Source organism: Echiichthys vipera, assembly GCF_963691815.1.
Source record: "Echiichthys vipera genome assembly, chromosome: 2".
NCBI classification, from domain to species: domain Eukaryota; kingdom Metazoa; phylum Chordata; class Actinopteri; order Perciformes; family Trachinidae; genus Echiichthys; species Echiichthys vipera.
Genome location: NC_139827.1, coordinates 1,879,922 through 1,904,759, shown reverse-complemented (window position 1 = coordinate 1,904,759; position 24,838 = coordinate 1,879,922). Strand labels below are relative to the sequence as shown.

The following is a 24,838-nucleotide window of genomic DNA, read 5'->3' as shown; positions in this document are numbered from 1 at the left end:
ACCCCCAGGGACCAAGAGAATCCACAGCGAGTATCATGGAAGTGTCGTCAGTGTTTGTGTAAATGTTGAGCTGCAAAGATTTGTTTGCTTACTCCAGGTAGGGAATGAGTCCTTACCCCAAGTGAAGGAGTTCAAGTACGTCGGGATCATGTTCACGAGTGAGGGGACGATGGAGCGTGAGTTTGGCCGGAGAATCAGAGCAGCGGGGGCGGAGCTGCAGTCGCTCTACCGCACCGTTGTGATGAAAAGAGAGCTGAGGAAGACAAAGCTCTGGATCTACCGGTCAATCTTGGTTCCTACCCTCACCTGTGGTCATGAAAGCTGGGTCAGGACCCAAAGAACCAGGTCCAGGTCCAAGCGTCTGAAATGTGTTTCCTCAGGAGGGGGTCTGGAGTCTCCCTTAGAGAGAGGGGGAGAAGTTCAGCATCCGTGAGGAACTCGGAGTAGAGCCGCTGCTCCTTTGTGTTGAAAGGAGCCAGTTGAGGTGGTTCAGGATCATCTGGTAAGGATGAACCCTGGGCGCCTCCATAGGGAGGTGTTCCAGGCACGTCCAGCTGGGAGGAGGCCTCGGGGAAGACCCAGGACCAGGTGGAGAGATTAGATCTCCACACTGGCCTGGGAACGCCTCGGGATCCCCCAGTTAGAGCTGGATAATGTGGCCTTTGGGGTCCCCTGCTGGAGCTGCTGCCCCCATGACCTGATCCAGGATAAGAGGCTGAAGATGAGATGAAAGATTTGTCTGTTTATTAATTAATAATTATCGTAATTGTCGTCAAAAATAAGAATGGAATAGAATTCCTTCATTGTTGAGTTTGGTGCATAAACACATTTATTCATACATATCAAAAGTATAAAAAAGAAACTGTTCAGAAAATATGGATCTAGATGGAGCTCTATTCCCCCTTTTCCGGTCCCATTTTTTTGGATGCAATCACCAAGCTGTGTTTTTTTTCACCTATCGCACTTTTGGCTGGTTAAACCCGTTGACGACAGAGAAATGTAGCAAGCTGTTTTGCGTTTACAATTTACATTCAACATGACCGAAGCGCTTCACAGCGAGGAGGTTCCAGGTTCCCATCCCTGCTGGGGCCCTTCTGTGTGGAGTTTGCGTGTTCTCCCCGTGTCTGCGTGGGTTTTCTCCGGGTTCTCCGGTTTCCTCCCACAGTCCAAAGACGTGCAGGTGTTCGGTTCATTGATGACTCTAAATCACCCGTAGGTGTGAATGGTTGTCTGTCTCTGTTCGTCTCTGTGTCCTGTGATAGACTGGCGTCCTGTCCAGGGTGGACCCGCCTCACGCCCGATGTCAGCTGGGATCCGCTCCAGCCCCCATGCGACCTTGACAGGGACAAGCGGTTGAAAATGAATGAATGAATGAATGACCGAAGCGCAGCAACCGCTCCCCGTTGATGCAACTGTTCCTGTAGTTTGAAATGATTTCAGACACAGGTTAAAACTTTGGAAACTGAGCAGAAACTTGTCCTGGAGCAGTTCCTCCAAAGAAAAGATGTATTCTCTTTAATACCGACGGGTTTGGCAAAAGTTGAATCTACCAGTTGCCTCCGTGGTGGCCAAACGAATGAAGTACGTCATCATTATCGTTGGTCTGATTGGTTGAAGGACCGTCCAGTTGCGTGCAGCCATTTGAACTACGCCTCCGGGAGAAGAGAGAAATATAGCACATCGTTGGGTTGTAGTTGTTTATATACTGATGATACAGGAATTTAAAAGGTGCAGTTGGGAGCCTTCATGGTTCTGGCTGATTGACCTTAACTGAATCTGCTTCTCTGCCCCCTTCTTTTCTAAAACCCTCCCTCCTCCGTCAGACCAATGGTGGAGGACATGCTGAGTGCTGACGACGTGAGCTGCAGCAGCTCCCAGGTCAGCGCCAAGTCGGAGAAGAACATGGCCGACTTTGACGGCGAGGAGTCGGGCTGCGAGGAGGAGCTGGTCCAGATCAACTCCCACGCTGAGCTCAGCTCCCACCTCCAGCAGCACCTCCCCAACCTGGCCTCCATCTACCACGAGCACCTGGTGCAAGGTGAGCCGCACGCCGAGCTCTGTTTTGACCAAAACACCAGGTTGAGTTTGTCTCAAAGTGTAATGCCTGTGCAAAATCATCCCAGGGTCTTTTCGGCACTTACATCAAATGAGCCACTGAGAGAGTTTTTCTTCGTATATAAACTTTTAACGGAGAGATCCGGGAGAGTCGCTAACAGCCGGACGTGGCTAACAGTGATTAGCTCGGGGCAGTACAGTGAAGGCATTCAAAGGTCTTTTTTAACCACTAATCCTGCTGAAAATAACAGCAAACCTCTGCAGCAGCATGAGAAGAGTCCCTACACACACAACAAAGCAGCAATGGGCTCCTTCCACTGTAATGGACTTTACTATGAGAGGAGCTGGTACAGGGGCCAGTAGGTAAGTCTTTAAAACACTCTTTAATAAACTCTGGCTTCACTAACTACGCTGTTGCTGCTTTGTTGTGTGTGTAGGGACTCTTCTCATGCTGCTGCAGAGGTTTGCTGTTATTTTCAGCAGCATTAGTGGTTAAAAAAGACCTTTGAATGCCTTCACCGTGCTGCCCCGAGCTAAACACTGTTAGCCACGTGTCTGTTAATGGTTGTTACCTGAAAAGTCTCGATGGCTTATTAATGTATACACGTGCTGAAAATGACCCATGTGAGGATTTTTCCACTTTAAATCCCGAATAAAGGAGCAGTGAAGCTGATTTTGCGAGGTCTCTTTCTCTCCGCAGGTCCAGCTGTCCATAAGCACCAGTACTCCAGCAGCCACGCTGTGACCGACATCAACCTGGACAATGTTTGTAAGAAGGGCAACACTCTGCTGTGGGACCTGGTGCAGGACGAGGACGCAGTAAGACTCTTTTATATGCATGCATGAAAGCAGGTCAGTCCTTCAGAGGTGAATCCCGTCAGAGCCAGAAACCCTCTTTGTTTGATTTGTGTGTTTTCAGATTCATCTGTCTGAGGGTCTGATCAACGAGGCGGAGAAGCTGCTGTGCTCGCTCGTCTGCTGGTTCACCGACAGACAGATCCGAATGCGCTTCATCGAGGGTTGCCTCGACAACTTGGCCCACCACAGGTAAGAGCGACTCGTGCTGCTCTGGTTTTTAGGGCGCACCCACACTGTTCCTCCGTACCGTGCCCAAACAGGTTCCACGGCTAAAGTCTGGTTCCTTTGACCAGTGTGAGTGCAACCGTACCGCACCTAGGAGCGGCACGCTTGCCGTCCACGGCCCGTTTGTGAGAGGTGGGCTTTAGTAAAGCACGTTTGCACATGTACATGTACGAGCACGAGCGTGCGCACGTGTACGAGCACGAGTGTGAGGCCTAGCCGCGCAATCCTTTTGGTGAATGCGCCTGTCGATGTTTAACTTCTCTGTTTTCTTTTCTCCTTTTGTTTTGGACCCTCTCGCTCTCGTCTGCTCTCAGGTCTGTTGTGGTGTCGTTGCGTCTTCTACCGAAACTTTTTGGCACTTTCCAGCAGTTTGGCTCCAGCTACGACACGCACTGGATCACCATGTGAGTAACACGTCTTAACTCTAGCGTCAGAGAGTTCAGATTAATTTGTCGACCGGCTGCTGTAGGAACCTTTCTACATCGTCTTCCTGCAAACTTAAGACGTTAAAAGGATCCTAAATACATTTTCTAAATGAAAACATTTAGAAAACAAGATATTATGATATGTAAATAGTTACAAATGTGGTGTGTGTGTGTGTGTGTGTGTGTGTGTGTGTGTGTGTGTGTGTGTGTGTGTGTGTGTGTGTGTGTGTGTGTGTGTGTGTGTGTGTGTGTGTGTGTGTGTGTGTGTGTGTGTGTGTGTGTGTGTGTGTGTGTGTGTGTGTGTGTGTGTGTGTGTGTGTGTGTGTGTGTGTGTGTGTGTGTGTGTGTGTGTGTGTGTGTGTGTGTGTGTTCAGGTGGGCTGAGAAGGAGCTGCACATGATGAAGCTGTTCTTCGACAACCTGCAGCACTACATCCAGGAAGTCCGTGAACACCGGCACAAGTTTGCACTGTGAGCGACACACCGTCACCGGTGTTTTGTCTTCTCGCTTTAGAAATCGTCACCGCTGACATGATGCTGTGGTGACGCTGACGTGTGTGTGTGTGTGGTTGCAGGTACAGCCACAGTGCGGAGGTCCAGGTCCGTCTGCAGTTCCTCACCTGCGTCTTCTCTACACTGGGGTCTCCAGACCACTTCAGTAAGATTCAAGATTCATTTCGAGGTTTTAAAAGTGCTTGAACTTTTTGGGATAAATGCTTAAAATTGTATCCGCATTTCTAAAAATATAATTTAATTTCTTATCCTTCCGGTGTTACAAAACTTTTAATTTTAGTTCTGTGATGATCTTTTGTTCGAGTGTTGTTTAATCTATTTTATATCATTATGTGTAAAGTGTCTTTGAGTACTGAGAAAAGCGCTATATCAAATGAATCTATTGTTATTATTATAAGTTGTCTATAATCTTAATACTGTCTCTTGAAAGTGCTTGAATTTGACCTGGGAAAGGTTTACAAACACAGGATTGTGTAATTAAAGTGGTGTTTCTGTCTCTCAGGACTGAGTCTGGAGCAGGTGGACATCCTGTGGCACTGCCTGGTGGAGGACGCCGAGTGCTACGATGACGCGCTGCACTGGTTCCTCAATCAGGTCCGCAGCAAGGACCAGCATGCAATGGGCATGGAGACCTACAAGCACCTGTTCCTGGAGAAGGTACGGACGAGGAGGGCAAACGCACTGCTGCAGAATTACATGTCAGACATTTTTATGGTGTCTGGTTTCCCCAGCATGTACTTAATGGATAGTTCAGGAGAAATGTGACAGCATTCCCAGAATAGCGTCCATCACCAGAGCCTCAGGGTTCGTCCACACGATTGAAAACAACCTTTTTTTTTCTCCGTCGTCGTTCTTAAAAAGTTTTCCGTCCACTCGGCCTCGACTCAAGAAATATCTGCAACCACAGGAAACCAGGTGCAGCGACCCCAAACGCTGTAGTACCCATGCCAGGCCTGGAGGTGGCGCTGTAACTGCCACAGAAACACACCAACAACAGAGAAGAAGAGACGGGGAGACGCTGTGGAGAATCCAAACACCGGAGAGTTCCTCTCCAAATCCTCCTCCATCCTAGAGACAAACGTGTCCCTGGTTCTGGTCTTAGTGGAGACTTTGGTGCTGTTCTGGACTCTGATGCACCCATCACTCTGCAGTTAGTGTCCTCACTGAGCAGAGGGGGCTGCTGGGAGCCCCTTCACTCTGCAGTTAGTGTCCTCACTGAGCAGAGGGTGCTGCTGGGAGCCCCTTCACTCTGCAGTTAGTGTCCTCACTGAGCAGAGGGGGCTGCTGGGAGCCCCTTCACTCTGCAGTTAGTGTCCTCACTGAGCAGAGGGTGCTGCTGGGAGCCCCTTCACTCTGCAGTTAGTGTCCTCACTGAGCAGAGGGGGCTGCTGGGACCCCCTTCACTCTGCAGTTAGTGTCCTCACTGAGCAGAGGGGGCTGCTGGGAGCCCCTTCACTCTGCAGTTAGTGTCCTCACTGAGCAGAGGGGGCTGCTGGGAGCCCCTTCACTCTGCAGTTAGTGTCCTCACTGAGCAGAGGGGGCTGCTGGGAGCCCCTTCACTCTGCAGTTAGTGTCCTCACTGAGCAGAGGGTGCTGCTGGGAGCCCCTTCACTCTGCAGTTAGTGTCCTCACTGAGCAGAGGGGGCTGCTGGGAGCCCCTTCACTCTGCAGTTAGTGTCCTCACTGAGCAGAGGGGGCTGCTGGGAGCCCCTTCTCTCTGCAGTTAGTGTCCTCACTGAGCAGAGGGGGCTGCTGGGAGCCCCTGCACTCTGCAGTTAGTGTCCTCACTGAGCAGAGGGGGCTGCTGGGAGCTCTTCCCCGTCCCAAAGCACTCCCAGGCGCCACTTTCTCACTACATTAAGAGACTTTTCACAGCTTCTTAGAACTGGATTTAGAAACAGAGCCTAGAGCAGTTTAGCTCCTTATTCAGAGCATCAGGGAAAAGGGAGACATCTGTGCTGGGCCTCATTCAGTCCCATGCATGTGGTTCAGAGTCCAGTTCAGTAAACAGTCTCTGGGTCCGTCTCTGTCCTCTCACGCAGCAGCACTGTTGTTATTATGTGACGCCGCGGGGTCAGAGGTCGGAGGTGAGGCCATGACGCCGTCCTTTAACAAAGTCTGAGCTTTCACCGTCCAGACCACAACGCCATGGGGGGCGTTTTCAAATCTTCCTTCTCTAGGACTCGTTTTCAAAAGATCCCGTTTTCAGGCTCCGATAACGTCGGCTGCTGTGGATTGTCGGCTAAACGATACCAAATGTGTGCGGTTACAGGAAACCATGAGTGGTGTGTTGGACATATCAGGTGTCAGAAGTAGAGCTGTCAATCATCCGTTGTAAATCAGTCTTAAAGTGTGTGTGTGTGCGTGTGTGTGTGTGTGTGTGTGTGTTCAGATGCCCCAGCTGAAGCCAGAGACGATCAGCATGACGGGCCTCAACCTCTTTCAACACCTCTGTAACTTGGCCCGCCTCGCCACCAGTGCCCTGGACAACGCCTCCAGCTGTGAGGTACACAAACACCTCTCACCTTTATGCTCAAAACATTTTATACTGACATGTTACAAGTACGTGAATCAGCGTAGACAGACGTTTAACTCCAAGATATATGTGTGTGTGTGTGTCCAGCTGTGTGGCATGGACCAGCTGTGGGGCATCGCTCTGAGAGCTCAGTCTGCTGACATCAGCCGCGCTGCCATCCAGTACATCAACTCCTACTACATCAACGGTTAGTTCACTCCCACTGCACGTCTCTTCATTCTCTTTAAATGTGATGTTTCTGCACAGTTGCAGATCAGGATTTCTGTCGTAGTGTGACGTCGCTGCACCGTGTCCTAATTGAATGTTATTGAAATGTGTGTGATGAGTCATGTCTCATGTTGCGTGTGTGTGTATTTTGGCGTGTCCAGCTGGTAAGACGGGTCTGGAGAAGGAGCAGGAGTTCATCAGGAAGTGCATGGAGAGTCTGCTGATGGCTTCAGCCAACCTGGAGAAGGACGCCCACTCCAGCCTGACCAGCATCGAGCGGGGGCTTCTCATGCTCAAAACACACCTGGAGGCCTTTCGACGCAGGTGGGAACACCAGGAGGAGCAAATACGAGATGAAGAGACATTCATATGAGTACGCTGTGAAAAACATCCTAACAAACACATCATTTTCTGTCTGTGGCAGGTTCGCGTACCACCTGCGGCAGTGGCAGATCGAGGGGACGGGAATCAGCAGCCACCTGAAGGCTCTGAGCGACAAACAGTCTTTGCCGCTCAGGATCGTCTGTCAGCCCGCCGGACTTCCTGACAAGGTGACAAATCTATACCTCAGCTTAGGAAACGTTACCGTGAACGATTACGTCTGAGTGAAGAAAAGCAAAGAACGCAGCACATCAAGCATTACAACGATAGTTCATGGTCATAAAATGAGTATCTACTATTGACAGAATATAAGAGCAGACAAATATATATAATAATAATAAAAGTAAGATAAATAGGTCAATAAACTTAGTTTTTGTACAATAGCCTGAGGGCGCACTCACACTGACCGTGTAAAAGCTTTTCTTGCGGGTAATGAAGCACTTCATGCTGTATTAGCTTGTGTCTGGTGTTAACCGAACACTTTCTTTTGTACGTTTCGTAGACATTCTTCCCAAATCTCATCAGTTATTTCCATATTCAGCTCGTCCGCCCCTGCTTTTTATAGGTTTCTGAATTCACTGGAGCTCCGTCATGAAGCATTCGATAGAAAACAAGTCGAGTGATTTTTAAAATGACTTATATTCAGTGTTTCCTCTGGAGGGAAAGGGGTTTTATGTACAAATTTACTCTTTTAGACCAAAGTTTGACATTTTAATGTAAATGTGTTGTGTTTTCTTTTGTTTTCTTTGCAGATGACCATCGAGATGTACCCCAGCGACCAGGTAGCAGACCTACGCGCTGAGGTGACCCACTGGTACGAGAACCTGCAGAAGGAGCAGATGAACCAGCAGGCTCAGCTGCAGGAGTTCGGCCAGAGCGGTCGGCAGTCGGGAGACTTCCCAGGTCGGCTCCCACAGATCCTCCTTATTGTTCACCACAAACAAACATCTGTAGATCACGTTAACGGCTATCGCACTGTCAGGAGGTGGTGAGCTGGTGATGAGCTGGTGTGTGACGTCTGTCTTTCTCCTGCAGGAGGTCTGATGGGGCCGGTCCGGATGATCTCCTCTGGCCACGAGCTGACCACGGACTACGACGAGAAGACTCTGCATGAGCTGGGCTTCAAAGACATGCAGGTGACCGCCTGCTTTTTTTTTCTTACGTCTGTCGGTTCCTGCACAGTTTGGTCGGATGCTCTGGTGAAAATGAAAGATCGTTTTATATTTAATTACCTCCTAAAGTGCATTAAATATGAAGTGTTTCTAGGCAGTGACTCATCAGCGAGGTGTCTGTTTTTAATCCCAGATGGTGTTCGTGTCTCTGGGAGCTCCGCGGAGGGAGAGGAAGGGCGAGGGCGTCCAGCTGCCGGCCTCCTGCCTCCCTCCTCCCCAGAAGGAGCACATCCCCATGCTGCTGCTCCTCCAGGAGCCGCACCTCACCACGCTGTTCGACCTGCTGGAGATGCTGGCGTGCTTCAAACCGCCCAGTCCCAATGCAGAGAACGTCCAGGAAAACCCTGAGGTGGGTGTGACGGACGGAGGACGCTTTAGACTTCTAATGTTGTCAGAGCAACTCGTAATGAGTGTGTGTGTGTGTGTGTGTGTGTGTGTCCATGCAGAGTGCACGGTGTGAGGAGCTTCACCTCCACGCAGAGAATCTGTCTCGTCGAGTCTGGGAGCTGCTGATGCTGCTTCCTACATGTCCCAAGATGCTTCAGGCCTTCCAGAACATCTCAGATGACACGGTCAGTCACCAACACAGTCACTAACACTTCTGGCGTCATCGTCTCAGATTCTCGGTTCGATTTCTAGCGTTGCCATTTTGCTCCAATGTTCAACAAGCACTCGAAGTCTCTGAGTATCTGTGTACGGATCTCTGAAGCGTCTCACACACAACCAATAACATCACACACACGTGCGTTAGAACCTCAATAACCTTCACAGGCATGTGGCGGATGTAGCACAACTGTAGCAGCAGCCGTTAGCTGAAGGTTCATACCTTCTCTCCGGAGCTGAAGACTCCGCTGTCCGCTCTTCTCCCAGCGAACACAGTGAAGCGCAGGGGCCGGCGTTTGTGCTGCGCGTTTGGCTCATTTTCTCATTAAAAGCAAGCTCGCTAACTAGGCAGACAGCCAGACACTAAATGAGTAACACAACGCTTCATCCACACACTCTTGTCACGGCATAGACGTTGTTTGGTGCATTTTCTGTACAAGTGTAGTAGTGAAGTATGGTGAGTTCAGGGTTCCTACGCAGTCTGGAAAAGTGTGGAATTTGAGTCGTTTCCAGGTCTGGATCAGTTTGGAAAAATGTTTGTGTTGTTTCCAGACTAGTTATCTTTACTTGCTTACTGTAAAATAAAATATATTAATATATACAAACCAAAACAAGTTTACTAACGTGACACAGCCGAACTGTTCATGATATGAAACTAATCAAGCTGGCTGTAGAATGGTGTCGGGTTACCATGGTTACCGTCAACTGCGATTCTCATTTATTATATTTTTTTATATATTTATGTGTGCGTGCGTGTGTGTGTTTGCAGAACGGCGAGGGTCTGTGCTGGAAGGAGCTGCTGAGGATTAAAAGTCCCCACAAGCTGCTGTACGCTCTGGAGATCATCGAAGCTCTGGGCAAACCCAACCGACGCATCCACCGAGAGTCCACTGTGAGAAAATCAGTTTTTTTTTAATGTTTTAAGAGACGCGTCGGCGTGGTTTTATCATTTATAAGTCTTACCGAGTGTGTGTGTGTGTGTTTGCAGGGCAGCTACAGCGATCTGTATCCAGACTCTGACGACTCCAGTGAGGATCAGATCGAAAACAGCAAGAACACCTGGAGCTGCAAGGTCCGACACACTAGTGCTAGAAACCACTCGTTCACCTGTTGTTTAGACGGCGAGGAACTTTATTGTTCTCTCGCTTTAAACGTCTTTTTAATGTCAGTGTTTGTTGAAGTAAAGATTGAAATATGACCTTCAACAGTGTGTTCATGTAGAAAAGAAAAAACAGTCACAGTCAGATTGAGTCTTTGTCTTTCTGTCCTGCAGTTTGTCTCGTCCGGAGGCCTCCAGCTGCTCCTGGAGATCTTTAACTCGGGCATCCTTGAGCCCAAAGACCAGGAGTCCTGGACTGTGGTGAGAGAGAGAGTCTGCGTAACTTTGAGTGACACTTGTCTCCGTTCACACTGCAGTTCCAAGTGACATGAACCCGACTTATTCCTGTCATCTGTGACCCATATCTGATCTGCTTTGACAGTGTGAACAGCACAAGTCACATTGAATCTCATCTCATCTTCGACCGCTTATCCGGGGTCGGGTCGGGGGGGCAGCAGCTCCAGTAGGGGACCCCAAACTTCCCTTCCCCGGGCCACATTAACCAGCTCTAACTGGGGGATCCTGAGGCGTTCCCAGGCCAGTGTGGAGATCTAATCTCTCCACCTGGTCCTGGGTCTTCCCCGAGGCCTCCTCCCAGCTGGACGTGCCTGGAACACCTCCCTAGGGAGGCGCCCAGGGTTCATCCTTACCAGATGATCCTGAACCACCTCAACTGGGTCCTTTCAACACAAAGGAGCAGCGGCTCTACTCCGAGTTCCTCACGGATGCTGAACTTCTCCCCCTCTCTCTAAGGGAGACTAAATCGGAATCAGTCCTATTTTAAATGTGCTACTGAATCGGATACGTTTTGGACTTTATATTTGAATGCGACAGCAATCTGAACAGCCAGGTGGCATTTAATGAACTTTGACATTATTCTTTCCCGCGCTGCACTGTTTTGGAAATGAATGACACATAAAGTTGATAGAAAAATGAAAGTGTGCCACAGACTGAAGCCAGGAACAGAATCACAACAAACATAGAGGACAGCAGTGAAGCAGGCGGACTCTTTGGTTAGTTTAGCAGTTTTGTCAGTTTAGCATTAAACCGTAAAGTCCTACGACGCCGGTCGCCGTTGCCACGTTCGATTCCGTAAACTCTGTTGTGGCGTGACGTCATCAGTGATCACCTGCGCATGCGGGTCACTTCAGGAGCGCGAGCCGTTCACACAGAAATCAAAAGAAACCGTCAAAACAGACAAACAATAAATGGGATCTGTGCATGAAGACCTGCAGTGTGAACGGAGCCTTTGAAGCAAAAGTTCTCACTTCAGTGCAAAGAACATAAATCCCTTTAAGTCTCACAGCTTCTTCACGTGTTGTCCTCTGGTTCTCCGTGTGTCTCCTCTGCAGTGGCTGCTGGACTGTCTGGCCTGCCTGCTGAAGCTGATCTGCCAGTTCGCTGTGGACCCCGCAGACCTGGATCTCGCCTACCACGACGTGTTCTCCTGGTCCGGCCTCGCCGACAGCCAGCGCAAGCGGGCGTGGCCGGGCAAATCCCGCAAGTCCACGGTGGAGCACGGGAAAGGCTTGCACATCCCTCGGCTCACGGAGGTAAACCAACAACTGATTGTCGAAGCGCTCGGTGGCGATTATCTCCGACATCCTGTGATTTGATTGTCAGCTGACCCGTCCGTTGGTTTGCAGGTGTTCCTCAGCCTCGTTCAGGGCACCAACCTCATTCAGCGGTTGATCAACGTGGCCTACACCTACGACAACCTCGCGCACAGGTGAGAACCACGAATACCCTCCTGGTTTTTAACCCTAATCATATTATAACATAATTCACGTTTTCGTTTCTTTCAACAGGGTTCTGAAGGCTCAGTCTGATCACCGCTCTCGTCATGAAGGTGAGAACTTACTGTATTTTCCACACTTTAAGGTGCAGCACATTATAAGGCGCACCTTCAATGAACGTCTTATTTTGAAACTTTTCTCATATATAAGCAGCACCGCATTATAAGGAGCATAGAACAGACGCTACAGTGGAGGCTGGGGTTACGTTCTGCATCCATTAGATGGAGCTGCGCTAAAGGGAACGTCAACACAACAGTCAGGGGAGGTCGTCTTGTTGCTTCCTCCACTTCGGCACCATTGATTGGTTCATGTTAAACTCTCTGGCTGCTGCTCTATTCCCGTGTTCTACTGCATGACTAATGGCCTTGAGTGTAAACTCTGCGTCGTAAGCGTGTCTCTTAACAGGAGCCATTTTGGGCTCTTTACACAAACACACACATGGAAATGAAACGGCACGCTTCACGCAGTCGTATATCTCAACATGCACCGCGCGTTACTTCTTCTACGGGGGAAAATAGAGTCGGCGGCTGCTCACCGTAGTTGGAGACCTGTTGTGGCTCAATATTGGTCCATATATAAGGAGCACTGCATTATAAGGAGCACTGTCGGCTTTTGAGACGTGAAGGTTTTTAGGTGCAACTTATAGTGTGGAAAATACGAGACTATCAACATTTGGCGCCCATGACATGATAGAATGATGAAAGGCAAACAAAAGCATGCAGAAAGGAAACAACCAAAATCAAACCTGCCAGTGACGTGACCGTGATGTTTCTTTCCTTTTCCACAAGTCACTCACTACTCCATGTGGCTGCTGGTGAGCTGGGCGCACTGCTCCTCCACGGTGAAGTCCAGTCTGGCCGACAGCGACCACCTTCACGACTGGCTGAAGAAACTCACCCTGCTGGTGCCCGAGGTGAGCCGCCCCGAACCCTCACAGCTCCCTCGCCTGTTTAGAAAGTGACCGAGCCGATCTGCCGGCGCCTCTAAAGCTCGCTGATCAATACGAAGTACCTTGTTTGTTTCCTTGCAAAAACTTCAGTGGATAAAAACAACAAGTTGTGATTTATATTTGCTTATCAAATGAGATGTAACGGTGTTGTTTGGTGTTTGTGAACACGGTATTCTCAGTTGACGGCTTCTGCCTGGATCAACAAGACAACACGAGCTAGAGAGTGAACCTACACACACACACACACACACACACACACACACACACACACACACACACACACACACACACAGACCTCTGCACAACCCTGTTAAGTGTCACATTGCCAGATTTTTTCCCTTGTGTGTGTCATAAAAACACACATGAAAACCATAGACTATATAAAAAATGGACGTAGCTTCAACATCAAGGTCCCTTCTGAAGTCTGAGCTCATGTGTCACGACGTGATCTTAACTGGTACGAACACAACCTGATAAAAACACAGGCAAAGTTACAGGAACTGAAACAAAAACAATCAATGGTAGACTTCAGGGATGATGAGTTTGGTGACGTCTGGTTGTTGTTGTTGATGTTGTTGTTGTTGTTGGCAGCCGGCTGTGAGACACGAGGCGTGTAACGGCCTCTACAAGCTCTCTCTCTCTGGTTTGGAGGGCGGAGAGTCCATCAACAGGTCCTTCCTGCTGCTCGCCGCCTCCACGCTCCTCAAGTTCCTGCCCGACGCACAGGCGCTCAAACCTCTCAGGGTGAGTCACACACGCGCACACACACACACACACACACACACACACACACACACACACACACACACACACACACACACACACACACACACACACACACACACACACACTCACACTCATCTGCAGGCTACACTCTGTGTCAGAAGTCCTCCGGGGCCGTGATCTGACTCAATTTGAGCTCTGCTACAGAGACACCAGTGTGTTTCTGGGAGACGTTGTCCCTGTGGTGGGATTAACGCTGGAGACACTGGGACACACTGTGGGTTAAAGAGTTCTCCACACTCTGACTGATGTTATGTTCCTTTAGCTTGAGTGTATCAGGATGCTAGGGCGGAACGATTTGGGGAAATCATCTAATATATTGCGATTTAAAGTGTAGTTTGCACTTACATACATTAGAGATGCATCGGCCCAGTTTTTTCCGATACTGATATCTGCGCCGAGTGTATCAGACGATACCTGATGTTGAATGAATGAAGCGTTTACCTGTCCATGTGAGTGAAGGCATCAGGCTTGACATAAACATTTAGCCTTGTTAAAATAAAGGAAACAAATTAACACAGATATTAATGTACTTAATATTGTTTATTAACACATAACGAAGTGTACATTGGCAGCAAAAAGGAAATAAAGTAACTATTGCTGTGTGTGAGAAATGACTGGATCGGCCTCATTCGTCTGATATCCGATCCAGCTAATTAGTCATTTGAGCTGAAATCGAATCCGGGTATCAGATCGGTACATCTCTAAGGGCGCACTCACACTGTTCATCCGTACCGTGCCAAAACAGGTTTTACAGGTAAAGTCTAGTTCCTTTGACCAGTGTGAGTGCAACCGCTTGCCGTCCACGGCCCGTTTGGGAGAGGTGGGCTTTTGTAAAGAAAGTTTGCACATGTACGAGCACGAGCGTGTGCACGTGTACAAGCGCGAGGCCTACGGCGGTTCTGAGGTCATTTCCTGTGCGCCTGTTTGGACATAGAAAAAAGAAGGAGGGACCATGCGCGGACATTTCAAACAATGGCGGCGAAAGGCTATTAACAAAGAAATCCAGGAGAGTCGCTAACAGCCGGACGTGGCTAACAGTGATTAGCTCGTGGCAGTACGGTGAAGGCATTCAAAGGTCTTTTTTAACCACTAATGCTGCTGAAAATAACAGCAAACCTCTCAAGGTCTCAACGTCTCAAGTCTCCGCTGTGTCAGTTTCTGACGGTTCTGTTGAGTCTGAGGCCTTTGAGCAGCAGGTGGAAGACAGCGTGACTGATTCACTCGCGTATCACGTGACCCGTGTAATCCCGCCCCTTGCGGTTAGGGACTGCAATGAATCCTTCAGCCCTACAGGATGCTCCTGTGTGTACTTTGCAGTTGTACAGTGTGGAGTTTGACGGTAACGTGTGTTTTGCAGGTGGAGGACTATGAAGAGGAGCCTCTGCTGAGGACGGGCTGTAAGGAATACTTCTGGCTGCTCTGCAAACTCATCGACAACATCCACGTTAAAGACGCCAGCCAGGTGGGAGCCCTCCTGACACTTCACAGTCCTGATGATTCGCTCATTGAACGTTTGTTTTGGCATCGTTGTGATGTTTTCTTGAGCCGTTGTTAGCATTGGTCTGTTTGAACTCACAGAAGGTCTCTCCCTCTTTGTCGCTGGCCGGCTCGATGCAGACCACCCTGCTGGACCTGGACGCTCTCGCCCGACACCTCGCCGACTGCATCAGGAGGTCAGACAGTCATGCGCTGAATACAGGAGCTTTCTGTTTATTCTGTTTAAGGAGAGTTTGTGCTGCTTGATCCTTTGGTTAAGACTCACGCTGAACTGTGGGGCTTGTTGTTGAGGGTTGAAGCGTAGACCGTGACCTCCAGTGTTCCTCTGTCCCCTCAGCCGCGAGATCCTGGACCAGCAGGACGGCATGATCGAGGACGACGGGCTGACGGGCCTCCTGCGTCTCGCCACCAGCGTCCTCAAACACAAGCCTCCCTTCAAGTTCTCCCGCGAGGGTCAGGAGTTCCTGCGGGACGTCCACAACCTCCTCTTCCTCCTGCCCAGCCTGGCCGACCGCGCTCAGCCCAAATGCAAGTCCCACGCCGCCCGCGCCGCCGCCTACGACCTGCTGGTGGAGACGGTGAAGGGCTCGGTGGAGAACTACCGGCTGCTCCACAACTGGGTCATGTCGCAGCACATGCAGGGTGAGCACGCCGACGACGCGACTCTGTGATTGGTCAGGTTGTTAACAGGTAGAGCGGCTCTGAGGAAACAGAAAGCCGTAAAATTCAGATTTCAACTTCTTTTAGTCAAGTCAAGAGATCTTTATTTTCCCTGGAGGGCAATTTGTGCTGCAGCCATCAGCAAAAACAAACAAACAAAGTGCAACAGTGCCTCACTGGATCAAAATAAGGAGTTAAAGTGAGCAAAGTGCTGTTAATTGTTAAATAGGCCAACAGCCACTGGAACCCAGGATTTTCTAAACCTGTCAGTCCTGCATCTGGGCACATTAAACCTGCCAGTCCTGTATCTGGGCACATTAAACCTGCCAGTCCTGCATCTGGGCACATTAAACCTGTCAGTCCTGCATCTGGGCACATTAAACCTGTCAGTCCTGCATCTGGGCACATTAAACCTGCCAGTCCTGTATCTGGGCACATTAAACCTGCCAGTCCTGCATCTGGGCACATTAAACCTGTCAGTCCTGTATCTGGGCACATTAAACCTGTCAGTCCTGTATCTGGGCACATTAAACCTGTCAGTCCTGTATCTGGGCACATTAAACCTGTCAGTCCTGTATCTGGGCACATTAAACCTGGCAGTCCTGCATCTGGGCACATTAAACCTGTCAGTCCTGCATCTGGGCACATTAAACCTGGCAGTCCTGCATCTGGGCACATTAAACCTGACAGTCCTGCATCTGGGCACATTAAACCGGCCAGTCCTGCATCTGGGCACATTAAACATTCATGGCTTCTGAAGAGCCTCCACTGCTGAAAGGTTTTTGAATCATGGTTGTTTTTCATGTTTATTCCATGTTTATAACTTTATTTATAAAGTCCATTTAAAACAACCAGAGGTTGACCAAAGTACTGTACAATCCTGTAAAGACTCAATATGTTTAAAGCCGTTATTTCTGCACAGCTGCAGGAAAAGATCTGACTACACTGATATTATCAGTATTTACAGAATTTACCAGGGAAAACGACAAAAAACAACCAGAATGTTCTTTTTTAAATCTCTCTGTTCTTTTGTTTGTTTTTCTTCCATGTTTGAAATCAAAGAAACCAAAGCTACAGATATCCTCTTGTCTATTGAAGCATGAAACTCCTCTGCAGGCTACACTCTGTGTCAGAAGTCCTGCGGGACGATGATCTGACTCAATTTGAGCTCTGCTACAGAGACACCAGTGTGTTTCTGGGAGACGTTGTCCCTGTGGTGGGATTAACGCTGGACACACTGGGACAGCATCAGTGCACCACAGCAGTCAGTGCGTCTACATGCAGTTTAAAAACCAGATCAAACACCATGTAAACACCGTACCCCGGGGAGAGTTCGGAGTTCCCATACCCGTAGAGAACTAGATCAGTATTTGTAGGATCCATGTAAACGTCTTACCCGGGTTACGCGTCTGCTCATGCTACAGGGGTTAGAACTGCCCCTCCCCACTGCGGCAGTGGTGTTTGACACGGAAATAGAATAAATCAGGAAGTAACGGAGTGTTACCTTTAAACCGAGGGAGGTGGAGTCCTCCTGAGGTCCATGGCGACCAACATCACTACCAAGACAACCTGTTTGCGTCTAATTCTGTCCAAAAGTCGTCCATTCCCCCCCCCCCCCGCTTTCCAAATTGTTGTGATTTTGACAGAAAGCGCTACCAGAGGAAGAGTTACCCTGTCGTTTTCTCATTCAACCCCGCTCATGTAAACGTGGGGAACTTAAATAATCTGATTATTCCCTCGACTGGGGAAAGACCATTGGGAGTCCCGTATTTTCCGCACTATAAGTTGCACCTAAAAACCTTCAAATGTCTCCAAAGCCGACAGTGCGCCTTATAACCCGGTGCTCCTTATATATGGACCAATATTGAGCCACAACAGGTCTCCAACTACGGTGAGCAGCCGCCGACTCTATTTTCCCCCGTAGAAGAAGTAACGTGCGGTGCATGTTGAGATATACGACTGCGTGAAGCGTGCCGTTTCATTTCCATGTGTGTGTTTGTGTAAAGAGCCCAAAATGGCTCCTGTTAAGAGACACGCTTACGACGCAGAGTTTACACTCAAGGCCATTAGTCACGCAGTAGAACACGGGAATAGAGCAGCAGCCAGAGAGTTTAACATGAACCAATCAATGGTGCCGAAGTGGAGGAAGCAACAAGACGACCTCCCCTGACTGTTTTGTTGACGTTCCCTTTAGCGCAGCTCCATCTAATGGATGCAGAACGTAACCCCAGCCTCCACTGTAGCGTCTGTTCTATGCTCCTTATAATGTGGTGCGCCTTACAGTGCTGAAAATACGGTACTGTGTGTGATTGCTGGTGACGTTTCTCTGTGAACAACGTGACACTAAGTTGTTTTCTGCACGCCGAACATTAAACACTTCCTTCGTACATTCCTCCTCCAGCCTCTCACGCTCCATACAAGTGGGACTACTGGCCCCACGACGACGTCCGGGCCGAGTGCCGCTTCGTGGGTCTGACGAACCTGGGAGCCACCTGTTACCTGGCCTCCACCATCCAGCAGCTCTACATGATCCCTGAGGCCCGCCAGGCCGTCTTCACCGCCAAGGTCAGTACCTGCGAGACATACTGAGGGCACGAGGGCGGAGGAGAAGAGCGTCCATTCTCATACTGCGAGTGTGTGTGTGTGTGTGTGTGTGTGTGTGTGTGTGTGTGTGTGTGTGTGTGTGTGTGTGTGTGTGTGTGTGTGTGTGTGTGTGTGTGTGTGTGTGTGTGTGTGTGTGTGTGTGTGTGTGTGTGTGTGTGTGTGTGTGTGTGTGTGTGTGTGTGTGTGTGTGTGTGTGTGTGTGTGTGTGCAGTACGCCGAGGATATCAAACACAAGACCACGCTGCTGGAACTGCAGAAGATGTTCACGTATCTCATGGTGAGTGTTTGTAAAAACGTTTGTCAGAATCAACCCCATGAACCGCTCCACCGTCTGAACTCGATGTGTCCTCGCCCTCTCGTCCGTTCAGGAGAGCGAGAGGAAAGCGTACAACCCGCGCCCGTTCTGTAAAACCTACACGATGGACAAGCAGCCGCTGAACACCGGCGAGCAGAAGGACATGACCGAGTTCTTCACCGACCTCATCACCAAGATAGAGGAGATGTCCCAGGAGCTGGTACGCACTCACGCACAAGCACACACACACACACACACACACACACACACACACACACACACACACACACACACACACACACACACACACACACAAGCTACAGGTAAACAACAACATCAAAATAAATATTGGTCAACAAAAACAAAACCAAGTGACCCCTCCTGCGTCTGATTTAGAGCAGCTCCGTGAATCTGCGACAGCGCTCCTCCCGTGTTTCTCGGCTGCTTCACAGCTGTTGGACTCGGCTGCGTTCATCAGCGTCACCATTAAAATGCACCAGAACTCGTCCTCACACGTTTGTGCCGCTTTTTCAGGACATCACTGTGTCTCTCCACGTCCCAGGCCCCTGTCCCGCTAAGCTAAGCTAAGCTAAGCTAGCTGTCCCTGTAAACAGTGTTGTGATTGAACTCGTTTTACAGATGTTTGGCTCCGTCTGCTGTTGTGACTGTGCACTGACATGTAACACTCTGTGTCTATAGCAGCACTTACTTTAAAATCCACACCCTGAAAATATCACCTGCCCCCTTTTTTAGATGGATTTCCAGGAAAACAACACGTCTTATATTCAGGACGATACAGTAAAGTTCCTGAGGATGATCCGATAATGACGGAAGTTTGAGATGAAAAACTCTCATATTTAAATGAATCCAAGTGCTTCGGAGTTAAAGGGATAAAACGCACACGTTTGCACATAAGGAAGCGTACGAACGACAGAACTGACGGATTAATGTTCACATATTTAACAGCATGAATCCCAGCGGATGAAAAATGTTATTAATGAACGTTTGTTCTGGCAGAAAAACACGGTGAAGACGCTGTTCGGAGGCGTCATCACCAACAACGTGGTCTCTCTGGTGAGTTCAAAGACATTCATTTCATTTTTACATTAAACATTAAAAACAGAAATTTAGATTTTTTTAATCATCTCAAATATTCTCAGGGTGCTAAAACCTTTAATTATGATCCGTGTCGTGCTTTAATTATGTGTATTTTACTTTTTAACCCACCTTAATCATCATTTAAGGCCCTGTTTTATTCACCATTTAAAATGTTCTGACACTTTTGTTTTATTTGCATACAAAAAAATGATAAAACAGTAAAAAGCACGTAATATAATATCAAATCAACGAGAGACAAAGGTCCAAAAGAAGAAAACAAAACATCCGTGACAGGATTTTTCTGACACTTTGGAGAAATAATGTTGATTTAAGTTGAGTTTGATTCTTTCAGGAGTTAGAAAGTTGAACCTGGAGGCGACTTTAAAGTTCCAGTTGTTGAGTGTTTGAGTTCCTCTTGTGTCCTGCAGGACTGTGACCACGTCAGTCAGACGGCGGAGGAGTTTTACACCGTCAGATGTCAAGTGGCCGACATGAAAAACATCTACGTGAGTATTTACAACACGTCAGCGTCAGTTTGAGGTACTCGACTATTTCCTGTTTCCGTCACTTTATACTTCAATAAATGTCATTTTCACTGCACTACTTTTGTCTGACAGCTTGAGTTAGTAGCTGTAATATTTTCAGACTAAAGTCGTACTAGGTCGCACTCACACTGTGCCTCCGTACCGTGCCCAAACAGGTTCCAAGTCTAGTTCCTTTGACCAGTGTGAGTGCAACTGTACCGCACCTAGCTGCGTCCGCTTGCCGTCCACGGCCCGTTTGGGAGAGGTGGGCTTTAGTAAAGCACGTTTGCACGTGTACGAGCACGAGCGTGCGCACGTGTACGAGCACAAGGCCTACGGCGGTTCTGACATCATTTCCTGTGCGCCTGTTGGGACGTAGAAAAAAGAAGGAGGGACCATGCGCGGACATTTCAAACAATGGCGGTGAAAGGTTCAGGGTGAGGGGTGAGACATACAGCAAAGGGCCGCAGGTCGAAGTCGAACCCGCGGCCGCTGCCTCGAGGACCTTCAGCCTCTTTACACTGGGGCGACTGCTCTAACGATTATGCCACCAGCCGCCCCAGTCTTAGGATTTTGAGCCTTTTACTGAACTACAGCAGCCTTGAACTACATTTAGCTGAGACACACTCTTCCTGGTGTTTTCAGTGTGGCGTTGGCACTTTTACAGATGTAACATGGTGCAAAAAAAGGCTCTTAACTGTTTGTTTCTTGTGGTTTTAATTCAGGAATCTCTGGATGAAGTGACCATCAAAGACACTCTGGAGGGCGACAACATGTACACCTGTTCTCAGTGCGGGAAGAAGGTCCGCGCAGAGAAAAGGTCTGTGGATCTGAACACCTGAACTCGTCCCAGTGCGTTTAAAAGAATACGTGTACATTAACGGGGTACAGCTGCACCTGGTTCACTTTATTACAGCGAGAAATCACCAAGAAAGGCTTATACACCAAAAACAACACAGTCCAATCAAACACTTCCCAGCAGTAATAACATCAACAGAGATTACAGCTTTCCCTGACGTTAGCATGTAGCAAGCAGTGACGTCTGCTGTTGTCATTTCACATCAGATTCCTGACGAAGTTCATAGTATTTATTATATTTGTCATTTCCTCACAGTAAAAAGTGTCGCCTCACTTCGTAACTGTCTGTTAAAGCCGTTGGATGGCGTTGGGTATCGACGCCTGCACGGTCGTATCCCGGTGACGTCGACACGGCCAGCGTGTTTTAACGAGCAAATAATTACAGTCTCGCCATTACAGATATCAGCATTTGAGGCATTTCTGTGTCTCTAATCTGTTGAATTTAAGTCGTGCACCTTAAATTTGTATCCATCTGGAACTTCCAACTTCTGAGTCAGACTTGTAGTGAGGGCAGAAGTGTAACAGGAACGTGTGTGTGTGTGTGTGTGTGTGTGTGTGTGTGTGTGTGGATTTAAGAGGGGAACATGTAGGGAATTGACCGGACGTAAAGAGGCGAATGTGTGTCAGTAAAGTTTACAAAAGAGCAAAAAGTCTGCACACTTAACGACCGTGAACATGACGAGAGGAGGCTCTGAAGGAACAGGCGCGCCTGCAGTTACAACTTACCGCCAAAGGCGCCGCTAGAAACTACAGCTTTAGAGCAGTTCTTTCCTTTCTGGCACGTGTCACAGCACGTTTGAACATGAACAACTCTGCCTCTCTGGAGCCGATCCCAGCTGACATCGGGCGTGAGGCAGGGTTCCCCCTGGACAGGACGCCAGTCTGTCACAGGAGACCGAATAAATGATCGGTCAGACTTCTCTCAGAACTATATGAGAACTGAATATTGATGAGTTTCAACACCTGGTGGATTTCTTTTACATTTTAGTGCCATAAGTTATTAGGAGCATTTTAAGATACAAAATACCAGAAAGGGAAGAATCGCTTTAAAGTGGCATAAAAAAACAAAACAAAAGTTTCCCTCTTTAGCCCCGTGTGATCGTTTCCTCTGTCTCTCGTTCTGCAGGGCGTGTTTCAAAAAGCTGCCCCGCATCCTGAGTTTCAACACCATGAGGTACACCTTCAACATGGTGACGATGATGAAGGAGAAGGTCAACACGCACTTCTCCTTCCCGCTGCGCCTGGACATGACGCCCTACACCGAGGACTTCCTCATGGGCAAAGGAGAGCGCAAAGAGGGTGCGTCCAAACGTCCACGAGACACGAGAGGAACCACGGGAATGTCCAAACGAGCCTCGATACAGTTTTGTGAGCGGCGTCCTGGTTTGTGTGCTGCAGGTTTCCGGGAAGAAGGCGAGGCAAAGGTGACGGAGAGCTACGAGTACGACCTCATCGGCGTCACGGTGCACACGGGCACGGCGGACGGCGGCCATTACTACAGCTTCATCAGAGACATCGTCAACCCGCACGCCTACAAGAACAACAAGTGGTGAGTGCAGCAGCGCGGTGATGGAGGTTTGACAGACACAAAAAGGAGTGAGAAGTACATTTTTATTACGTCATTAGTATTATTTAATGCACATGCATTCGTTGACAAGCCAGGGAGACACGCAACGCAGTCTGCCCAAAGAAGCAGAGAGTGGAATGCACCAGAGATAGTGTCCAAGCGATATACCTCCTGGTGGGAAGAGCCAAGTCTCTTCCTCCTTTAGTTCACGCCAGAGAGAGAACGCTGGGCCAACATTGAGCCTCGTCCACCCTCAAAGTTCTGTCACTATCCCCTGAGTTGTGTTTCCATTAGGGTCGAATACCTAATTTGCACGTGAGTCTCTCGAGCGACCGCTTGACGGTCTAAGGGCGCACTCCCACTGTCCACTGACCTGTATTCTCACATCTACCTCACATATATTTAACTAAGAGTTTATTGTTGTTTTATACTTTCTGTATTTATTTAGCTAAGAGTTCATTGCTGGAACCTCAATCTTCTTGCGGGAGTTCATCCCAGAGGCTCAATAAAGAGACGTCTGAGTCTAATTAACGTTATTATTAAGTTGATGAACCATCACCAGGGTCTGAAAAACGACATGGTGTTGCTTTAAATGTGATGTCTTCTACACGTGAACATTTTAATATCCAGTGAGATCTGAAGGTTTTGAACTCGTCCTGCAGGTACCTGTTCAACGACGCCGAGGTGAAGCCCTTCGACTCGGCCCAGCTGGCGTCCGAGTGCTTCGGAGGAGAGATGACGGTACGGCTGCGCTCAGACTCCAACACTCACTTTTACCTTATTTCATCCGTGACTTTGGATTTCACTGACGTCCCTTTGTCTTCCAGACTAAAACCTACGACTCCGTCACCGACAAGTTCATGGATTTCTCCTTTGAGAAGGTGAAGATGACGTCTGTTTGATGTTTTTAGTCTCCTTGTGTTGTATTTGCGGTTCAGAAGGTAATGATGTTGCTTGATGTTGCAGACGCACAGTGCCTACATGCTCTTCTACAAGAGGGTGGAGCTGGAGGAGGAGAACGGGAAGGACTTCAGCTTTGACGTGTCTCCTGATCTGCTGGAGGTACTTTAAGTGATTAACGTGTGAATGATGTGAGAACATATATATAGATGTTAAACTCACGCACGTGTCGTCTCTTTCAGTGGATTTGGCACGACAACATGCAGTTCCTCCAGGATAAAAACATATTTGAACACACCTACTTTGGGTGAGTAGCTCCGTTTCTTACACGTCCTCAAAGCAACTTCAGTCCAAAGCAACTGGACCTGGTTATTTGTCCTGGAAGACTTTTCACCTCTCATCCAAGAGGCTTCATCAGTTCATGTACGCATCTGACCAGGACCAGGACCAGGACCAGGACCAGGACCAGGCTGGGACTGGACCAGGCTGGGACTGGACCAGGACCAGGCTGGGACTGGACCAGGACCAGGACCAGGAACAGGCTGGGACTGGACCAGCACTAACGAAGTCCAAACCAACTTCCCACCAATGACTGTCACTCTAACGACGGTCGTTGGCACTTGGAGCACAAAGGGTTCCAGTGACATCATCGGCCCTGTGAGAGGTTAAATACCTGGATCTCACACCAGCTAGTCCCAGCCTGGTCCTGGTCCAGTCCCAGCCTGGTCCTGGTCCAGTCCCAGCCTGGTCCTGGTCCTGGTCCTGGTCAGATGCGTACATGAACTGATGAAGCCTCTTGGATGAGAGGTGAAACGTCTTCCTAGATAAATAACCAAGTCCAGTTGCTTTGGACTGAAGTTGCTTTGAGGAGAACGACGACCTGAACACATGAGAACATTCACAGGCTCGTTTCTCAGATGTGTTTCACACGACTCCGCATCCACTTTTGCTGATAATCACAACTTTTTCTCTGGTCCCAGGTTCATGTGGCAGCTCTGCAGCAGCATCCCCAGCACTCTACCCGACCCTAAAGCCGTCTCCCTCATGACCGCCAAGGTGAGAACTTTACCCTTTACTGTCAGTTTTTACACTGAAATCAGGTAAATGGCTTTTATTTTGATTTAAATGCAGCGACTCACGACTTAAACCTGTTTTTATGGAAGATCAACGTCATGTTTCCTGTTCTCTGTGTCAGGATTTTGGAGGTCAAAGGTCACTGTGACCTTCTGTC

At 48.8% G+C, this 24,838-nt stretch overlaps 1 protein-coding gene across 4 annotated transcripts in view; it reads left to right on the top strand.

The window, feature by feature from the left end:
- Window positions 1-24,838, top strand: part of usp34 (ubiquitin specific peptidase 34) — a 64,225-nt gene that overhangs the window by 24,178 nt on the left and 15,209 nt on the right. For 2 of the 4 annotated variants that reach the window (XM_083930510.1, XM_083930512.1), the window contains 39 exons: window positions 1,824-2,038; window positions 2,756-2,874; window positions 2,975-3,102; window positions 3,453-3,542; window positions 3,938-4,033; window positions 4,138-4,220; window positions 4,578-4,732; window positions 6,468-6,581; window positions 6,699-6,798; window positions 6,980-7,142; window positions 7,243-7,369; window positions 7,952-8,102; window positions 8,235-8,335; window positions 8,505-8,720; window positions 8,818-8,943; window positions 9,744-9,866; window positions 9,963-10,046; window positions 10,248-10,334; window positions 11,426-11,626; window positions 11,720-11,802; window positions 11,882-11,922; window positions 12,658-12,782; window positions 13,410-13,562; window positions 14,962-15,066; window positions 15,183-15,277; window positions 15,439-15,743; window positions 18,163-18,326; window positions 18,577-18,642; window positions 18,734-18,880; window positions 19,678-19,734; window positions 20,187-20,264; window positions 21,008-21,102; window positions 22,267-22,439; window positions 22,539-22,689; window positions 23,370-23,448; window positions 23,535-23,588; window positions 23,674-23,769; window positions 23,850-23,914; window positions 24,588-24,663. In XM_083930510.1, the coding sequence (XP_083786636.1) occupies window positions 1,824-2,038; window positions 2,756-2,874; window positions 2,975-3,102; window positions 3,453-3,542; window positions 3,938-4,033; window positions 4,138-4,220; window positions 4,578-4,732; window positions 6,468-6,581; window positions 6,699-6,798; window positions 6,980-7,142; window positions 7,243-7,369; window positions 7,952-8,102; window positions 8,235-8,335; window positions 8,505-8,720; window positions 8,818-8,943; window positions 9,744-9,866; window positions 9,963-10,046; window positions 10,248-10,334; window positions 11,426-11,626; window positions 11,720-11,802; window positions 11,882-11,922; window positions 12,658-12,782; window positions 13,410-13,562; window positions 14,962-15,066; window positions 15,183-15,277; window positions 15,439-15,743; window positions 18,163-18,326; window positions 18,577-18,642; window positions 18,734-18,880; window positions 19,678-19,734; window positions 20,187-20,264; window positions 21,008-21,102; window positions 22,267-22,439; window positions 22,539-22,689; window positions 23,370-23,448; window positions 23,535-23,588; window positions 23,674-23,769; window positions 23,850-23,914; window positions 24,588-24,663 (4,687 nt within the window). Of the gene's footprint in view, window positions 1-1,823; window positions 2,039-2,755; window positions 2,875-2,974; window positions 3,103-3,452; window positions 3,543-3,937; window positions 4,034-4,137; window positions 4,221-4,577; window positions 4,733-6,467; window positions 6,582-6,698; window positions 6,799-6,979; window positions 7,143-7,242; window positions 7,370-7,951; window positions 8,103-8,234; window positions 8,336-8,504; window positions 8,721-8,817; window positions 8,944-9,743; window positions 9,867-9,962; window positions 10,047-10,247; window positions 10,335-11,425; window positions 11,627-11,719; window positions 11,803-11,881; window positions 11,923-12,657; window positions 12,783-13,409; window positions 13,563-14,961; window positions 15,067-15,182; window positions 15,278-15,438; window positions 15,744-18,162; window positions 18,327-18,576; window positions 18,643-18,733; window positions 18,881-19,677; window positions 19,735-20,186; window positions 20,265-21,007; window positions 21,103-22,266; window positions 22,690-23,369; window positions 23,449-23,534; window positions 23,589-23,673; window positions 23,770-23,849; window positions 23,915-24,587; window positions 24,664-24,838 lie in introns of all 4 variants that reach the window. The other 2 variants (XM_083930511.1, XM_083930509.1) reach the window with 2 other exon arrangements.